Source organism: Cibotium barometz, chromosome 60 (assembly GCF_041138505.1).
Source record: "Cibotium barometz isolate CiBa-2024 chromosome 60, ASM4113850v1, whole genome shotgun sequence".
Lineage (NCBI taxonomy): Eukaryota > Viridiplantae > Streptophyta > Polypodiopsida > Cyatheales > Cibotiaceae > Cibotium > Cibotium barometz.
This window is the reverse complement of record NC_141105.1, coordinates 21634819-21654853: the sequence shown is the minus strand read 5'-3', so window position 1 is coordinate 21654853 and position 20035 is coordinate 21634819. Positions and strand designations below refer to the sequence as shown.

Sequence of the window (20035 nt, the reverse complement as noted above, 5' to 3'; positions counted from 1 at the left end):
TTTGGTTAGGGATTTTTGTATTCAAGTTAATTAATGTATACTATAAGACCGATTTGGACAACGGCTTCTATAACTTAAGAACACACTCTACAAGGAGTGATAAAGCTTGTGGAAAAGATTTAAAATTTGGAAGCATTCTAGGCCATACAGTTGGCATGAATAGAGGGCACCACATCATATACGGTGATGGAATGGTTAGTGCAACTATATTTTTGAAAGTACCTTGAGTCTTGGATTAATGGAAATGATTTTTATTGTGTGTTTTACCTTGATTAGTGTCATTTTTATCACTTTTATTCAAGCTTGATGAATCCTAATCTTACAATTTTAAACTTCACCATTTGCTTTAATCCTCTCTAGGTTAGTGGTAATGGAGCCACTAGGGATTTGATGAAGGAAAATGATCTTGCTTAGTCATTATTAGTGAGTCTAAGGTTTAATTAGGGTAAGACTAGCTCGTTTCTTAATGAATGATTAGTGCTTGCCTAGCTTCTCCCTCTCATTAATCTTAAGTTTGTCTTCTATCAGTTTGCAAAATATCTTTATCTCCATCAAAGAGAGAGAGAGAGAGAGAGAGAGAGAGAGAGAGAGAGAGAGAGAGCTACAAGCAGCAACATTAAGATCTTTGAGTTTAGATTCTTCTTTATGGTGAGCAATAAGATAAATCATATGCATATCTTATAGCTTGAATTGGCCCTCTCCTCTAGCCAAAGCAGCTCCTAGAAATTGCTCGCTTTGTGCCTCCAGCATAGGATAGTAATTGTTCTATAGAAAAGTTTGCATTGCTCTCTTTGTGCCTCCACCAGAGCATAGTAATTGATCTATAGAAACAATCACCTTATTAGTAGTGTTATCTTCTTTGATTTTTAACAATGCACATTTTAGCACCTTTCTCATCAGTACAATAGCTTATACCCATTAATTATTTATTTTATACATTAAGATCCACTCATATAACTTTACAATGAGATATAACTTGGTGTTTTTCTTTGAGTCCATACCATTCATCAATATTTGTAGAACACTTCAATCTAGTTGCACTTAGGACTAGGCATAAAAACATAGAGGAGAAAAGTCATAGTTCCCAATGCACACCTTCAATCCTAAGAGATTCACTCTATAAAAACACATATAACATGTGTAAGCATGCATACATCTAAAATATCCATATTTAATAATTGTTACACTTTATAAATTCACATATATTAATTATATTGTGTGTGAATAACTATTTGAAAATTATTAGATTCTATAAACTCACATTTATAAGACTAATCCTCTCGTGCATGTATACAACATGTAAGTCCTTTAAAATAAAAATCCACCTTTGTGTTTGAATGTGAAATGTTACATGCATAAAATGTGACCACGCCATTTGTGTTTGAATATGCTATGTTACATGTATGTAATCACCCAAGCTCAAGCCTTCAACTTCATGGTAGTGATAATATTTTGTAACACTCCATTTGTGTTTGAATATGCTATGTTACATGTATGTGATCACCCAAGCTCAAGCCTTAAACTTCATGGTAGTGATAATATTTTGTAGCACCTCTACAAGTGACTAAGTGTTGCTAAGCCTAACACCACCCTTAAGGAGAAACTTGATGTTTTAAGGTGTCATTTTTAGTAGTAGCTTGGTGTATCTATCCCACCTACAACAAGGAAGGAACCTAGTAGCTTTAATAAGGTCCTTTTGCAATAGTTCACTAATAGTTAGATATAATGGTGCCCTTTGTAGCTCAAACCCACAACATTTGCGCTTTCATACAACCAATATTAGCAAGGTGCTAAATAATTGAGCCATTCTTTGTAGATACCACACCACCCATTAGGCTTGCTAGCTCAACAAATCTCACAAGATCAATGTACACATAAGCATCAATGCCTTTGCCCATGCCGGCCAATAGAAAACCTCTCAAGTTGTAGGCAATATACCTCTATGACCAAGATAGGGATAAGCATCCACCAAGACCTTTTGCCTCATGTTCTTAACCACGCAGACAATTGTCTTTCATGAGGTATCCATTCTTGATCACAAATGAAGTATGGGTTGTACCATCCTACAAATCAACCCATATACATGCAAGGTTCTCTTCTCAATGATACAATTCACTCATCCCATACAAGTCACGTGAGGCAATATCTCATTATTTGAGAGTTTAAAACTCCACCACACATGTGAAATAGGCGCCTCCTTCATGAGGGGAATTCCCTAAAAATGGCAAGGCCTCTTCTCAATGGAAGGAATCTTCCATTTTGATAAAAACATAAGAATTTCATTGTTGTAAATGGCAAGGACTATTCTCAATGGAATCTTCCAAAATCCTTTGAGACTAAGGCAATTAATATTGGTGTTAACATTCTCACTTTTAGTGCAAAAAAGGTTGCCAAATGGATAGCTTCATGATAGGCCTAATCAAGTAAGGAAGCTTTAGCTCCATACTTGAGTCTTTGGGTTTGAATGTTATGTACATGTTCCAGATTCTTACAAGACCAAATTACATACCAAAAGCTAAAAATTAGGTTCTTAGGTTATAACATGGAGACAAAGACATTGGCTCCCATCACCCTAGGCAAAGAAGATTATAGTGAGCTGAGATATGGTATTCTAGGAATAACCACATCAAATGGAGAAGAAGCTTCGTTCTTCTTCATGCGTGACCAAGTGCTTCAATGTGCTTACTTCACTCAGCAATCTGGTCTAAAATGCATGCTATTCACAACTCTCACTGCATTGTCTCTGCATTATGATGAAGACCTGTCTTGCTTTGTAGGAGAGTGCTGTATACACGTCTCTTCATATACAATGATGAAGACAAAGATTTACCTCCTTCCAATTCTCCCACTCAATGCCTTGCTCATACCACTATCTTTTCAAATCACTTGGCTTTTTAATACTACCAAACCGAGCACAAGTGGGTGAGCATCGCTTCCAAGCGGTTAGCCAATGTGGCCCCTAAGTTTGGGGAGTGAGGCAGCCAAAGATTCCCTGAATGGCTTTGTGCCAACATGAGGAGGAGATAAGCTTTGAGCATGTGGAGGTTGTGTCAGCAGATCCTGAACACCATGTTCACTCTGTATTGACATGAGAGGCAGAAAAATGGGGAGAGCATCTGGATATTGAGCTGGTGCATCCTGGAGTCATATTTGAATTTTGTGCAGACACTATGTTGGCTTTGTACGGCCAGATTCCCAGATTTCCCTCTTTTCCACATGAGGGTGAGAGGAATGGTGAGCTCATGGAGGTTGACCCAGCAAATGTCAACGTTCATACTCGCACGGACGCTGTGATAGGGGAGCTGCACATTGTTCTGGATTATGTTCACCTCTGACTGTAGCCATGATCTGTTCCTTTTTTCAATCATTTGCATTCTGGTATGTCATGCTTTACCATGAGAGCTTTTGTGTTGATTGCTTATGAGATTTGCAAAGTGTGTTGAATCAAAGATGGGATGGGTGTTGCTTTCTTTCTTTGATTAGAACTTGTCTGACTTACATTTCTTACATGGACAGGGACAAATGCTGGTCACTGATTTTGAAATTCAAGGCTTTCAAATGGATTTAGTAACAGTAACTGAGCAGATGCTTGGTTATGGGTCCATTGATATGGCACTGCATTCTCTCAAGGTTACTTGAAGAGAATAGACATCATCAACTTGGATAAGAGGACCATGGGGAACCCAAATATGAACCCCAACAGAGGCTACAGCAGAAAGAGGAAAATCATCACCAAGATAAACTGAGATGGGAGTGGGAGAGAGTTGACAAGTGCAACCAATCATAGTGATGAGTGGTATGTTCGGGCACCCCCAAGTTCGTGAACCTCGAGTGCAGGCACCCCAAAGGGTCACCAGAAGTCACACAAGGAAGGTTTGAGGATCCATCCCAAGCACAGAAAATTACTCCCCTCACAGCATCTTGCCAGCCCCCAGCTTCTGTATAAACATTTGATAAGAGCACTAACGGTGTAGCATTTGCTGTATCCAAGTCAAAAAGTTGTGTGGCAGCATATTTTCCTCGTGTTCTATCTAGATGCACACGGCATGCACCTAGCAAGGTCATCCATGATGTAGCAGTAGGCTGCAAAGGCATGTTTTTAATCAGGCTTTCTACCTCGTCGAGCTGTCCAGCTCGGCCAAAAAGATCAATCATACAATTGAAATGTTCCACTGTTGGTGCAATGCAATAGTGTCTAACCATTGAAATAAAATAACCATATCCCTCCTCCAACAAGCCGGTATGACTACAAGCAGATAATATGCTGTAGAATGTGCATTCATCTGGCATCAAGCCTTCGTGATGCATCTGATCAAAATATGCAAGGGCTTCTATACCCCGTCCATGATGGGCATATGCTGCAATTACTGAGTTCCATGAAACTAAGGTTCGAATAGCGATTCTGTCAAACATCCTCTGTGCATCCTTCAAATTGCCAGATTTGCTATACATATTTACAAGAGCTGTCCTCACAACAGCATCTGCTTCAAAATCATTGCTTACAATATAATGATGCATCTGTCTGCCCTGTGTTAGAGCTGCTTCGGTGGCACATGCAGGCAGAATGCAGGAAAAAAGGACCTTGTCTGGAATCATGCCGGCTATTAGCATTTGCTCGAACAGCTGGAGAGCCTCCTTGGCTAGTTCATGCTGAGTATATGAAGTGATCAGTGAGCTCCAAGACACTAAATTGCGCTTGGGCATTGCACAAAAGACCTCTAAAGCGTCCTCCAGAGTGCCACATTTTCCATACATATTAACAAGACTGTTTCCAATCTCCAGGTCTATGTTTATCCCACGTGAGACAATGTGCTTATGGATCCACTTGCCTTGAGTCAAAGAAGCCTCATCAGCACATACAGATAGAAGTGCCACAAAGGTGACTTTGTCAGGAGTCACATTTTCAAAATGCATCTTGTAGAAAAGTCCAATTGCCTCCTCTATATTCCCATGCTGGGCATATGCCGTAATCATAGCATTCCACACAGCTATGTTTTTCTTAGCCATTTTGTCGAACATCGTCCGAGCATCATCAACACTGCCACAGTTACCATACATAGTGATGATGGCAGTCCTGACAACAACATCTACCTCATGCACACATCCTGTGACACGTGCATGCATACATTTTGCTTCGAAGTAGACTACTTTACTAGCAAAGGCAGAAAAAACACTAGAAAAAGTCACCTCATCAGGCACTACACCTTCCAGCTGCATTTGAGCAAAAAAATCCATTGCCTCCCTGGTTTGTCGGGCCTGAGCACATGCTGCAATCATGGCATTCCACGTAATCAAGTTCCTTTCAGGCATTGCATGAAAGACCCTGCCTGCATCCTCCCGACTCCCACACTTACCATACAGGCTTACAAGGGCATTCTGGAGAGCTACATCTGTCTCAAATGCACTGCCGACAATAGAAGCGTGCAACATCTTTCCTTCATTCAAGAATTCTTGGCTTGCACACGCAGATACAGCACTGATGTAGGTGACTCTATCCGGAATCATGTCTTCCAGCAGCATTTGATGTAAAAGCTGGATGATGTCCTCAAGTTGCTCATGGTGAGCGTGTGCGGCAAGCATGGCATTCCATGAGAACAAGTTTCGATCAGGCATGTTGTGGAATGTCCAGCGAGCATGCTCAAGCCTACCACACTTGCCATACATGCTGACAAGAGCAGTTGCTACCACAACCTGACATTCAAACCCACAATGCACAATAATCTGGTGCAACCACGCACCTTGCGAAGAAGCCGATTCGTCGATGCATGCAGAGAGGGCTGTGATGAAGGTGACCTCATCTGGGGCAGCGACACATTCTGAATGCATGTGTTGGAAGAGTTCAAGGGACGCATTGCTGTACCCATTGTACAAATAGGCTCCCATCATGAGATTCCAGGAGAAGACATTATGTTGATGCATGTGGTCGAAGACCGCACGTGCATCATAGACAGCTCCACACTTGCCGTACATCTGGACGATAAGGTTGTATAAGAGTACATGTGGGGGATGTCCGCTTCTGATAATGCTGTCGTGGACGTGCTTGCCTGCTGAGAGGGCCTTGGAGGTGCCGCATCGCCGCAAGATAGCGGCGTACGCGTCGAGACTTCTGCTCATCGAAACCGCTGTGAAGTGAACGCAGGTGCGCCATGGCCAGCGGGCGGCCGCGACTCTTCGCCCTTCTACGGGCCGGGAGCAGTATGAAACCGGCTTTTTTAAAAATTGTCATCTAAGTTTGTTGTAATATGTAAATTCTATTAGTTAGGGTGTTTACGGACTACGGGCCTGCCCATGAAAAAGGTTGAGAGATGTGGGAAGGCACCTTTTTGATAAACAATTGCTGGGCGACAATACCCTTTACAGACACCGCGGGCATGCTCACGGAAAAGGTGTCCTGCAATTGAGAGTTGTGGGCAGCCTGGAACTAGAATGGTGGTTGTTGGGCTCCAGTCAGCAAACATATCAGTGTTGAGGGTGCATGGGCGTGGTTACAGTTTGTAAAGAAATGTCAGCTGGGCAGGTGATTGTGGTGATTTGATTGGTTGGGCAAAACTTTTTCGTGGGCTTCCACCCAAGTGTGTAAACACCCTTAATAATAAAAGTGCACACACATCTTCTTTCACAAATTATATATGTGTGTACATGTATGATTGTATATATTTGTGTATGTAAATCCATCACACTTGAAATCATGTCGGTGGAAAGTGGGCACACTTCTTCTCCAAAAATTACAAGACCTACGGAACCTGCCCTTCCTTGGAAGAATCCTTCTCTTCTTGCAAACAAAGTACACGAGATTTGCGAGTTGGATTTGTGCAATCGGATTCTCATACTATGTAGTATTCCAAAGAAAATTTCAATTTAAGTGACTGGACTTTCTTTGTAAGATCTACATTCTCCTTCTGCTGCACATACTTTGAAACGTCTTAGAAGATGAAAATTAAAACCATGCTTCATAATCATTTCGAAGATTTGAAAACACCATAGACTAAGCTTGATAAAATCAACAAGACAAGACAAAGAACATGTCATGAGAATATATTTTAAGTCCTCTTTAAGAATATTATTTTTCCCTCTTGAGTAATTTAGGGACGCCTAGGTTACTCTTGAGTAATTTGGGGATGCCTAGGTTACTCTTGAGGGGAAAATAATATTCTTAAAGAGGACTTAAAATATATTCTCATGACATAAGAGTAACCTAGGCGTCCCCAAATTACTCAAGAGGGGAAAATAATATTCTTAAAGAGGACTTAAAATATATTCTCATGACAGAACAAGAAGATCAAGAACACCATGCTCGGTACAATCTCCCTTCCCTCCCCCAACTTGAGTGGCTCCATCTCCCTCATGTGGTATTTAAATCCATGTATTGCCAAATTTGTCCCTTGGAGACAATAAAAACAACTACACCCTCCAAAATTGAGTCTTATACAAAGTTTATTGCCATAGACCTCGTAAACAAATTTTGCTACTATGTACAAGTGAATATAAGCATCCTTTCACACATGGAATAGACAACAATGCCCAATAAATAACAGATAAAATGGGACGTAATAATAAAATAAGAATATATCTAATACCCCATGAGACACCTTAATGAGTCTTCATGCACCATTTTACCAATCCTTACATGAGCGATAACTTCATAGTATTCCACCATATGCTCATTAAGATATTCCAATGTATTAGTTATAACAATCTATTAAAGGCACATCAATAAATCCCAATATGAATGCTTGATAGTGACCAAACATAAATACACAAATAACACTAGCATCAATAGTATTAACATGGACATCACCCATAGTACTAATCTAACATGGTGCAATGAGAATAAATATACTAATAAAACTATGTTGTAAATATTTTATAATGACATACCCATAATACTACTAACTAGCATGGTAAACAATTTAGCTAGTCATCCCTAACTAAACCAATAATGTATCCATCATCATTGAGGCTAATCGTAAATAAGCATATGAGTATCCATCGCAAATAACTCACAAGACACAGACAACTCATTATATCCCTCTTGCTTGGGTTGCAACTAAATTCAATTACATGTTTGCTAATATGAATTGATGAGCCTGGCTTAAAAGAATTACTCGGGCATTCATTGAGCATCATCTCTAGAATAGTTGTACAACTGAAATAGATTCCCTCTATCTACATAGAATATTAAAAAAATTTATTTCCAAATGAAATCATAAAAACTAATGCCGTCATATAGTCATTCACAACTACTATCTACTTTTAAACTTAAGAGTGATGAATTAAGTTTATCACTTCATAACTTGTTCTAATTCTATAGTGAATGATGTAGCTTATCTTTTTAAGCATTATTAATATCATATTCATCATCTCTATCGTTGCATAACAATATGTCATCAAGAAAAATAACAGTAACAAAGATTAAGTCTTTTGATGTGAAACAACAATAAGCAACATCTAAGATAGGTTTTTCAACACTTGGAAACATATGTGTTCTCCTAAACTAAAGATTATTTACTATAGACATTTCAAGTCTGTGCTGACAAGGTCTTTTATATGTAGTGTCTCATGAAGTTTGTGTTTTCTTTAATATCTAAGATGGGTTTTTCAACATTCGGAAACATATATGGTCTCCTAGACTAAAGGATATGTACTTTCTAAGTCTATGCTTAATAAGGCCTTTTATGTGTAATGTCTCATGATGTTTCTGGATTACATCTATAGTTTCTCCTTTTTACTTAGCAAGTGTCTAGGTCCAAAACTACAATCTTTTCTCTTTCACACATTTCAATTTCAAGTTTAGTTATTACTACCTAGTCTCTATATATTCTTTGCTAGATTTATGGTCTCATCCTTGCTTTAGCTATTAGAGTTTGATTAATTCTTCTTAAGGAATTTTTACAGCTTATAGGGTTTTGTTATGGGCTACCAAGCCTCTAAGAGGAAACTCAATGCATTCACCTAAAGAAAGAGCAATAGAACACAACTGTCATAGGGCACTTACCAATGCTTCGAACTTGAGTCCCTTGAGGCCTCCAAGCTCACTTGTTAACCTCCAAACCTCCAAGCTCCACCTCCACGCTGTCACCGTAGAGTCGCTCACACCGTCACATAAGGCAATCATTCTCTCACTCACCCACACAAGCATGAATCATACAAGCATAGAAGAGGCACAAATGCTAGAATGCTCTCTCTCAATCTCTCTCAAGACACAAAGAAGAGCTGTCAATAGCACAAAGGGGGATTGTGTCTTTTCATTATATGAGAAAAGACCTTATATACAATTGGCCCTTATTCACACTTGGGCACCTAAAACTTACTTAACTAAGGCCTTGGGTGGCCAATATCTCATAATGTACAACTTTTATAGTGCCTTTTCATGACACTTATTAATGTCCTGAATTGGAGGAGCATAATTGTTAATCCATCCCCCCCACTTGATGTAGGTTTTGTCCTCAAAACCTATTACCGAGGTCTAAAGACCCTGTTATTTAGCGATCTCATGACGGTAGAAGTTTTGGCGTGACTGAAGCTTTTTGAGGGTTCTTCTGAATACCGAGTGTGAACGCTAGAACCCTGAGTCCACCATGTCTTCAAACGTGACATGCATGTATGCCGGAAGACACCGTAGATGCTGGCATCATACCTCCATCAGCAGATGGGCCTTGATTCATGTCGAATTAGAGTTGTTCAGCTTCATATCCATCATAGGGCTCTTTGGGTTGATCAATTAGGACCACGAGCAATTTCAAAAATTGAACACTGGCTATGATTGCTGGGTCTGGGATACGGCGCCATGCTTGTATCCAAGTGAGCATTGTTTTCTTTGCTCTCGTATGTCTGTAAAGGTTGCTGGCATGAAGACTAGGAAATTGTAACAAACATGGGAGTCGTGCTGCTTGGTCTCTTGAAACTTCAGTGGAGTCCATCTTCTCTTAATTGGCATATATAATGGGTCAACTCGCTAAGTTGGTGGCACACACATATAGACCTGGCTGTATTCTAGAATAGTTAAGAATTCTTTTCTCCATTCCGGTTAAATTCCAAAATCTTCTAGTCTGGGATTTGCATCATCTGTGATGATAGTGGCATAGCCGCCTCATGTGTGTACTGAGTTAGCTTTTCTCCACCTACAAAAGCAATAGCTGATCATGAAAGTGACAATTCTGATCTCTAGCAGGTCGACCAATTGGGGATTGGCTAATTTGGTGTGCCGTGCCACATTAGCTCACAATATACCCTCTCCAGCCAAAGGGAGTAGTTCTTCTAAATCCGGGCGAGGCACTCGTAGAGGGTATGGTACATAAGGCTGTTTTGTTGGTGTGACCTCGGAGTAGGATTCTGGTAGAATCCTTTGAGTTGGCTCAAATGGCGTTACTTGCATTAGTACCTTGAACATCAGCTTCGGCTTTAACAGTGGATTGCCAGCTCAAATGAAGCCTTCATATTCTGCACCAGACAATGACTCCAAAACTATATCATCAGTAAAAGCTTCAATATTATCTTGGGGAATAGTATAGCATCTCTCTTGAGGTTGCCATTAGGGAGACGGGTGAGGTGCCAGTATCTCCTCGGGGGTGAGAGAGTTAGTGGGAAAATCTATCTGCTCTGCTGAGGAGTGAAAGTAGAGAATATGCAGTCGGCCTAAGATTTGTTAGTAGGTGGGGCATTAGGATAGGGATTAAGTAGTTTACTAGCGACATTAGAATGTATAGGGTACGTGGACATGGAAGATGAAGATGATGCCTCTTCCTGACCATGACCTGGGGGGTGGGTGGCTAGGTTTGTGAGATTTCATAAACTCTTGAAGGTCAGGGATATCCTCAAGATTTATGGTAGGATATTCAATATGGGTGGCATCAAAAGTGTAAAGTACATTGGTTAACATGGATTCTAAGTGTTTGTAGATATTAGAGTATAGTTTTAGAATTCCAAAAGGGTGATATAAGGTAGACTCACATAAGTTTAAATGTTGGTGAGTATTGTAGACTTCGAGTCATATAATCCATTGATAGAGCTTTGTGCTACCGCCTCGTAGTTGGCCGGTGTCTTGGGAATGTCATTTGGAACAAACAAGTCTAATTTTTTGACACTGTTGTCCATAATTTCAGAGTTTTATAGTACCCAAACCCCAACTATGAAGGTTTAACACAATAGAATGTAATGGATAAAAGTAGATATCCTGTGGATTAGTTAATAATATACCTCTCCACAAAATTCCCATTATAATAGTGGGGTTAGCATCGCGTTCAGTATTCTGCTTAATGAGGGTTAGTTCACCTAGGCCTAGGTCCTCAGACAGGTTTATATCGTATTGAAGTAAGGAGAGGGTTAGTGTAGACAAAAATAGAGTAAAAGTTTGAGGAGGGCCTTAGGGGTTACCGGCAACAACTGACCTATCTCCGAGGCTCGCTCAAGGAATAGGCGCACGTCATCTGTAGTCTCTTGCCGTTGACTTTGGTCTTGTATTGCCAATTGGCATTCCAACTCTTGCAGACGATAGTCATTGGTGCTGAGGAGGTTGGATATTGCGGTTTCACAGACCATCCTTGTAGCATCCAACTCCTCAAATCGTCGGGTTGCTTCCTCTTAGGCGTCTGGTTGTAGCCTCTCTTTCTTGAGCTTCTATGATTATGGGAAGTCTTTCTGCAGCCTCTAACTGTCCTGTCTCACTGCTTGGTGACTTGCCAGCCTCTAACTGTCCTGTAACTGCTGGGTGACTTGTGCCATTGCCTCTTGGTGTGCTAACACCATCCTTTGCATCTCGACTTGACTGGCACTTATGGCATCGTTAAGTGCTCTCACTTTCGCTGCATGTGCCTTGTTTGCTTATTCTCTTTCTTATTGTAGGTGAGTGGCCCCGCCTTCCGCTTCTTTCAGACTTGAGGATAACTGTTGGATCTGGCTTTGCAGCTCCTCTTCTTTGGCTATGGATTTGTGCTGGAGTTCTTGTACTTAGGCTATGAGCTCATGGTTGTGGGTACCCTCTTTTTGGAGTTGCTCCTTAGCTTGTTCCAACTTTGCTTGAGGTTCGTATTCTCTTTGATTCTCTGAACAATAGTTTGTCTTTAGAACTAAATTATTGCTTTCCAGTGCCTTGTATCTGGTCTCTTTCTCCTCAGTGGCCTTCAAACTCTTCATGAGATGACCTCGTGATGCGTGGCCGATACTGTTGCCAAGTTTTCCTTTAAAGCTTGTACTTGTGTGTTTGACTCGTTAACGTGCTTCCAAAGTGCAGCGTTATGATCATGCAACATGTGTGTTGTTGTGAGGAGGTGGCAACGCCATACTCTTTGCTCATGCTCCCATAGTGGTGCACTTGTGCTTGCGGCCCCTTCTAGTCCAGCATGTGGTAGGTTTAACAGTTCATCCAGACCTTCCATAGTTTCCTGCATCATGAACTGTTCATAATTGACCTTTTGTAGGAAGGACAACTGGGGTAGTCTTTCTTCATCCTCCAGACACCTTCTTTTGCTCGGGCTTGATGGCTCGTCACTCCTTGGTCTTTTACCTGTATCCATTTGGTTCGTTGGATCTTGCACTGGGGCCGTTGCTATCTTAATTTCTTGTGATTCTTCAGTTGGCCCTGGAATTGATGCTATTGGTTCTGGTTCTATCTCTGCAGGTGTGTCTGCCAAGGTTGAATCCTTGAGTGGGGAACAAGTTCGCAAAGATAAGCTATGCCAGGCTCGGAGGAGGAGTAATCTATTGCGTTTGCTCTTGAGTGGCTTGACTGACAGTGGCTTCTTCAGTGTTAGTACTTCTTGGTATGATCTTATTTCCTGTGCCAACTTAGCCTCTATTCTTTGTGATTCTACAGCCACGTCCGGGATGATGCCCCTCATCTTCCTTTCTGTCTTCTTCTTCCTGCCTTTCTCTTTATCTCCTTCATTATGGCTTGTGTTTCTACCAGGATAGCTTGGCCCTCCTCCATCTCTTCAGCTATCAGTGCTGGTTGCTCTGGAAGTAATGCTAACTGCATTTTCTTTACTGGTTCAGGTTCTGGAAGAGGCCTTTTTGCCACATGGTTATGGATTTGGGTCAGCAAGCAAGTAAGGGTTGCATATCTTGGACTAATGGGCCTTGAGATTTCCCTATGTATGTAGTCCTCTTCCTTCTCTTCATGCACTTTAGCAATCCTGTTCAGTGGGACCCTGTTGTAGCGGTCCACTGGCTTCACCTGCATGATCAGTGATAGAGCTCTGCATGCTTTCTTTGTGACCTCATCCCGGATATTCTCATACTCTGCCCCATTGGAGTTATACGAACTCTTCTTTAGCATAGCGTCCAAAGGCATTTTGTCAAAGGCATGGACGTGTACCTTGACTGTGCTAGTGGGAGCTGCAAAGCTTCACGTATGAGTTCTTCTGTGATTAACACCTGCTATGTTGTGCCATCGGCCTTCGTGACTATGCCCCGCTTGGTGGCCTTGTCATAAGTCTTTATGTACTTTGCACCACTGATCTCCGTGTCAATGTTCTTTTGGAGAATCTGTGCCATTCTTCCTAGGCCCACTTTCTCCAGCTTTTCTTTTACCTCTGCCTCTTCCAAGATTCAGAGGCACTCCGGGTTGTGATATTGCAGTGCTACCTTTCCATGGGCCGTATGGATCTCCTTGGTGATGATGGCCCCATGTAAGGCTTGGGCATATGGGCCCAAGTAGTTCATCTTTGGTCCCCGCGTTTGGTTTCTTCTTCTGACTCATCAGGGAGCCTATAGCACTGGCCTGGGTGATTTTGGGGGTCTCTACGGCTTCGGTGTGTCTGAGGCCAACATCTGTACATGAAAAGAAAATCGGTCTCCAGGCTGGTGGACCACTCCTTTTCTTTTCTTCTTCTTCTTCTTCTTCTTCTTCTTTTTTGCTATGGTAAAATGGTTAGTTGAGATGAGAAGTGTGTTAGTGTAGGAGCAATAAACAAGGTGTGTTAATTGAACAGGTGAATGTTGTAGCGTGAAGGTGCAAGATTTTGGTAGTCCCATGAACCTATAGGTCATGAGGAGGGATTCCCGTGAGAGTTAGTCACATGAAAGGGAGTTCCGTGAGACGGAATCCCGTGAGAGTTTCACATGAAAGGGAGTTCCATGAGACGGAATCCCGTGAGAGTTTGTTACGTGAAAGTTAAAGACGTGAAAGGGATTTCCATGAGACGAAATCTCGTGAGAGTTAGTCATGTGAAAGGGAGTTCCATGAGACGAAATCTCGTGAGAGTTAGTCATGTGAAAGGGAGTTCCATGAGACGGAATCCCGTGAGAGTTTGTTACGTGAAGGTTAAAGACGTGAAAGGGATTTCCGTGAGATGGAATCCCGTGAGCGTTAGTCACGTGAAAGGGAATCCCGTGAGAGTTAGTCACGTGAAAGGGAGTTCTGTGAGAGTTTGTTACGTGAAGGTTGAAGACGTGAAATGGAATCCCGTGAGCGTTAGTCACGTGAAAGGGAATCCCGTGAGAGTTAGTCACGTGAAAGGGAGTTCTGTGAGAGTTTGTTACGTGAAGGTTGAAGACGTGAAAGGGATTTTCGTGAGATGGAATCCCATGAAAGTTAGTCACGTGTTCCATGAGACGGAATCCCGTGAGAGTTTGTTACATGAAAGGGAGTTCCGTGAGACGGAATCCCGTGAGAGTTTGTTACATGAAAGGGAATTCTGTGAGACGGAATCCTATGAGAGGTTGTAACGTGAACGGGAGTTCCGTGAGAGAGACAGAATCCCGTGAGATGTAACGTGAGATTTTTTGGAAGCGTGAAGTTGCAGGTTTTATTGGTCCATGAAAATGCAAGTTTTTATGATGTTTACGTTTTTATGTTTTTATGTTTTTATCCAAGGTGATGATACCATAAGCAGAGTTTTTAGAACAACACAGAAATCGTGCAATGATACAGCCGATGCTATTTAGAGTGCACGATTTGAGTGATTATAAATCAAGGATAAAAGATAAAAGATAAAAGAAAGAAAAAAGGATAAGAAAACAAAGAAGGGACCAAGCTCCCACCTTAATTTGCGAATGTCGATTCGAGTTAGAGGAAATGAGGAATGCGATGCACCATCGAGATGGAAAGCGAATTGCGTTGGAGCATACGATGCGAAATGATGAAAAAGAGAAGATTTTTGAATTTATAGCGCAGTCATCGGACTGGGTGGCTACCTTAATAAAGAATGCCATGTGGCATCTTACGATTGGCCCATGAGAAGTAACCGTTTCACGATGTGAAACATTTTAGACCAGTTCATGGTGTGAACTATTTTGAACCAATTCACGGTGTGAATCTTTTTGGATTGGTTCACGGCATGAACCCTTGAGGATTGGCTCACGGCGTGAACTTTTTCGGATCATGAGTGTTTAAGATTGATACCTTCTATTTTTTCTTCATGCTCAGTCATTCAAACATGCATTAAATGAGTGAATGATACCCAGTTTACCTTGTATCCATTGGGTAACAAATGGATACCCTCATCTTTTATTGCCATGAAAACCAAGGTGACACCTTAGCACTTCTGGGTAGGTGTTGCTGCACAGCAGGCGTTTTAAATCAATGTGGGAGTTTTTGATTCTTCCTTCAACCGAACAAACTGAACAATGTTATTACTAGGCCCTGTGGTTGGGGGCTTTTATCCGTGTCCCTTCGCTGAACTTCTTTATTTCTACCTTTAGGGTCCTTGTCCAGCTCCTTGATCGAAGTGGTTACTGACATTGCTTTGGTAACCCTCAACCCATCTTGTTGAGTTGTCTTCTTCCTCCATACCAATGTTTGTGTAGTTTGAGCATTGGTTCTAGTTGGGAGTTGGTGCTGCATGCTTTTACTACCCTTTCCCTTGTTATCGAGACAGTTTGTGTGATGATGGCCACTAAGCGGGGTTTGGGCATCCACACTATCATATTGCCTTGGTAGTATCCTTGCGCCCATAGTAAATCCTTTCGGACCCATTGCTTATGAATGCCTTGTGGGGTGTTGGTATGTCTGGAGTACTATCAACTTGCTTGTAAAGGCCAATTCTGATTTTTGGCCCCGTTTTGAACCTTTCTTATTGTCTTCATATTATCCTTCTTGTCCTCCTTGTGGGGCTGGTTTTTTAGTTGAACCTTGGGCACTGAACCTTGGGCACCCATTTCTGTGTACTCTGTGACTTTGGATATTGTTTGTGTGGGGTTTGTGGAACTGATGTTTTTTTTTGTTTTATGAGTTGATGTCATCGTGCTTGGTGTTGCTATCTCCTCAATCATTACATGTTTTCCTGTGTTTGTCAGGCTCCATAAGGGTATGGTATGGAACTGATGTTTTTTTTGTTTTATGAGTTGATGTCATCGTGCTTGGTGTTGCTATCTCCTCAATCATGGCATGTTTTCCTGTGTTTGTTAGGCTCCATAAGGGTATGGATATGACATTGTCACCCTCGTTCAGCAAGGCTGTCCTCTTCTCCCATTGGATATTACATTTGTTGGTGCAAATCCAGGATTGTCCTAGGGTCATTTCCTCTTCCATGGAACCTGCAAGCATGACGAACATCTTTCCAGCCAAGGAATTATTTCTAATGGAAATGTTAACACTTAAAAATCCCTCAGCTTTCTTCGTAGTTATTAAGTGCGCAGTGCGTACTTGTGCATTGGTGGGTTCAAGGTGTAGTCTATCTAAGGCTGCCCATGCCTCATATGAGATCAGGTTATGACTTGATCATGTATCTATTAGTGCAATGCTCGTTGCATGGCATTTAGCTGTTAGAGAGTTCCACCCTAAGTCATGTTGGCTCAATGTTCAGTTCCTCTTCATCCAAGAGAGTCAAGGAAGCCATGTTCATGTGTAACATTCTCTTCTGGAGTAATTGTTTAGCTTTGCCCTCCCTTGCCTTAGCCTCTTGAGCTTGCTGGAGTTTTTTCATTGCGAGCTGTTTTTGTTGTTTTAAGAGATGTTCTTGCAAGAGCATCTCTTGGGTCAGTGGTCCAAAATATTTTTTGAGTTTGCTTCCATTGACGTAAGCCTCCATCTGTACACCATCAATTGTCTCAATTTTAACCGATCCTTGAGGTGTGATCTTAGACACTCAGAAGGGTCCTAGGCCTCTGTATTTGAGTTTCTTTTTCCTGGTGCTTCCTACACCATACATGAGGACAAGGTTCCCCATTTCCAGTTCTTTTTGTTTCAAATTTTTGTCGAACCAATGCTTTCTGTGTAATTTCTTGACCATGAGTCCATACGATGCAATTAGCTTGGTCTCATCAAGCTTCTCTAAATCGATTAACCTTTCAGCTAATGCATTTTGCGTTAGACGTTCTTGCACTGCAATCCTTAAGCTCGGAACTAGGTATTCTATAGGCATTACTGCCTCAACACCATAAGCTAGACGGAAGGGAGTGTATCGCGTTGCTACCTTATATGATGTTCGATATGCCCATAAGGCTGCTGTTAGCTTATGTTCCCAGTCCGTTCGACTTGCTTCCAAGGTTTTCGTCTAGTACACAAAATTTTATTTGTGCTGTGTCTGCTTGACCATTAGCCTGTCCAATGGGTTTTAAACCCTTCCTCAGCTTTGGGCTCTTCATTTATAGGTTCTAAGTTTGGATTTTCTCCCTCACTTCTTCCCATGACTATCTCTGGCTCCTTACCCCGTGATTGGAGTAGGTTTAAACCTCCCATCTCCTTTTGTTTAGCTCTTGCTCTTTGAGTATCGAGCTCTTGTATCCTTAAGGTCAACTCTCATAGAGCTATCGTTCCACCTTGATCCTTTTTAGATCTAACTCTACTTCCTTTGAGGTGGGGAAGAATACTTGACCCGTCCCCTGACCGCACTTTCCATGTCTTGTCTCATTTTCAGGGGGTGCCGGTGTTTGATAGCCTTGAATTTGACGTTTGGATGGGCACTTTTTGCCTTGGGCCAAGTCCAACGTTCGTTGACAGAACCATACCCGTAGATTGCGCTTCTTCGTTAGACTGGTTTGGAGACCGAAAAATCCCCGGTCGATATATCAATAATACCACTGGATCTGGTTGGGGAGGGTGGTTTCTCCTCTTCCACAAACCCAGAGTACCCCAACCCTTCTTTCATGGACTTTTCACTACTAGTTTCAACGGTGGTCAGATTCCTTAAGACACTTAAGTGAGTGCTTCTGAGTGGCTTGAACCCACACTTTTTTGATAGGAAGATCTTGGGTGATTTGATGCACTATTGTCAGGTGTAAGATCATCTCAGATGAGCTTTCCAGATCTTAAGTGCATGTATGTATGATTTGATAAGCTACTTTGCTGTCCCAATTACGTTTTAATCAAATTCTGTCGACCTGCTTCTAAGGCCATGAAATTGTAGAGAGCAGTTCACAGTGTAAAGTGTCAGAAAATAGTTCATGTCGTGAACGATTTTTGAACTTTCACGTTTTGAAAATTTTTTGCTCTTAGGATCAGACTTCCACGTTACCTTGTTATGGGTGTCAATCTTTTCAAGTCCTTTGTAGCCTTAACCTGACTATACCAAGCTCGTGAGTTGGATTTGATAAAGGCATGATATTGTAGGAAAACATTTACTCCATGAAGAGATAAGGTTTCACGTTGTGAAAAATAATGAGTTCACGTCGTGAACAAAAAATGGTTCACGCCGTGAAAGTTTCTAAAATGGTTGACATCGTGAACGAATTGGTTCACACCATAAAGAGTTTTGAAAAAGTTCACGTCGTGAACGATTTTTTGCACTTTCATGATTCGGCGTCAGAGAGGTGTCAAGATAAGGTTACTTATTTTTGGTAAGGTAATCTCGTGAATTACAACGTTAATCGCGATGCTAATGTCAAGAGCGATTCACGACGTGAAGTTGTAGAAAACGATTCACAACGTGAAAATTTTCCTGCAGTTTCACGTGGAAACTTTTTGCGTCGACTAATGTGATTCTGGGTACAAAATACTTATCCAACAATTTTCAAAATGATTGTACCACGTCTAAGGAGTGGAATACAAGTTCAAGGCATAGTCAATGGCTCTTTATTTTTTTATTTTTTATGAATTTTTGAAAAGAAGAAAAACAGAACACCAACCTGCTCGTTCACATTGATGATTCCAATGAAGCAAATATCAAAATTAACTAGAAAAAATAGTGAAGCTCTATTCTAAGACCACTCCACCACACACATACACAATAAACACAACCAATTTCTCACGATTTTTTACTTCCACACAAATCTTATCCATTCATTTCCTACACAATGCACTACCAGAATGTAAAGGCAATCATGAATCTTATGCAATGGGAGTTGAAACTCCTAGAGGAAGGAAGAAACAAAGGTGTTTCCCTGGTAGAGCGGCACCAAAAATGTTATGGGCTACCACACCTCCAAGAGGGAACTCAATGCATTTCACCTAAATGAAGAGCATTAGAACACAACTGTTGTAGGGCACTTACCAATGCTTCGAACTTAAGTCCCTTAAGGCCTCCAAGCTCACTTGTTAAGCTCCAAACCTCCAAGCTCCACCTCCAGCTGTCACCATAGAGTCACTCACACACTGTCACATAAGGCAATCACTCTCTCTCACTCTCCCACACAAGCATGAATCATACAAGCATATAAGATGCACAAATGCTAGAATGCTCTCTCTCAAAGCACAAAGAAGAGCTCTCAATAGCACAAAGGGAGATTGTGTCTTTTTATTATGAGAAAATGCCTTATATACAATTGGCCCTTATTCACACGGGTACCCAAAACTTACTTAACTAAGGCCTTGGGTGGCCAATATCTCATGATGTATAACTTTTATAGTGCCTTTTCATGACACTTATTAATGTCCTCAATTGGAGGAGCATACTTGTTAATCCAAAATGGAATTATAAACAGGTTTTTTCCCTTTTGCTTGGCAAATGCGACCTATACGATTAAATTCAATGCTATATATATTTTTTCTCTTTCCCTTTATTTAATTATAAAGTTTGACTACATATTCTAAAAAGGTCTAAAAAGATATATGAATGCAAAGTTTCTACAGATGGCATAATTAATGTAGCAAGCAACATTTTAAGAGTATGAAAATAAAGAAAAATGAAAGATCATTATTGCTTATCTTGGTCTTTAATTT

General features: G+C 41.2%; 1 protein-coding gene and 1 long non-coding RNA gene across 2 annotated transcripts; one reads left to right on the top strand and one right to left on the bottom strand.

Moving 5' to 3' along the window:
* Positions 1–3240: 3240 nt before the first annotated feature.
* On the top strand, positions 3241–3653 carry LOC147605121 (uncharacterized). Its single transcript, XR_015265248.1, has 2 exons — positions 3241–3378; positions 3517–3653. It is a non-coding gene; the product is annotated as an uncharacterized LOC147605121 (long non-coding RNA).
* Positions 3654–3729: 76 nt separating this feature from the next.
* LOC147605120 (pentatricopeptide repeat-containing protein At5g27110-like) lies at positions 3730–6114 on the bottom strand. Its single transcript, XM_086794287.1, has one exon. It carries the CDS (start codon positions 6112–6114, stop codon positions 3730–3732), a length of 2385 nt encoding a protein of 794 aa, XP_086650413.1.
* Between the last annotated feature and the right edge of the window lie 13921 nt (positions 6115–20035).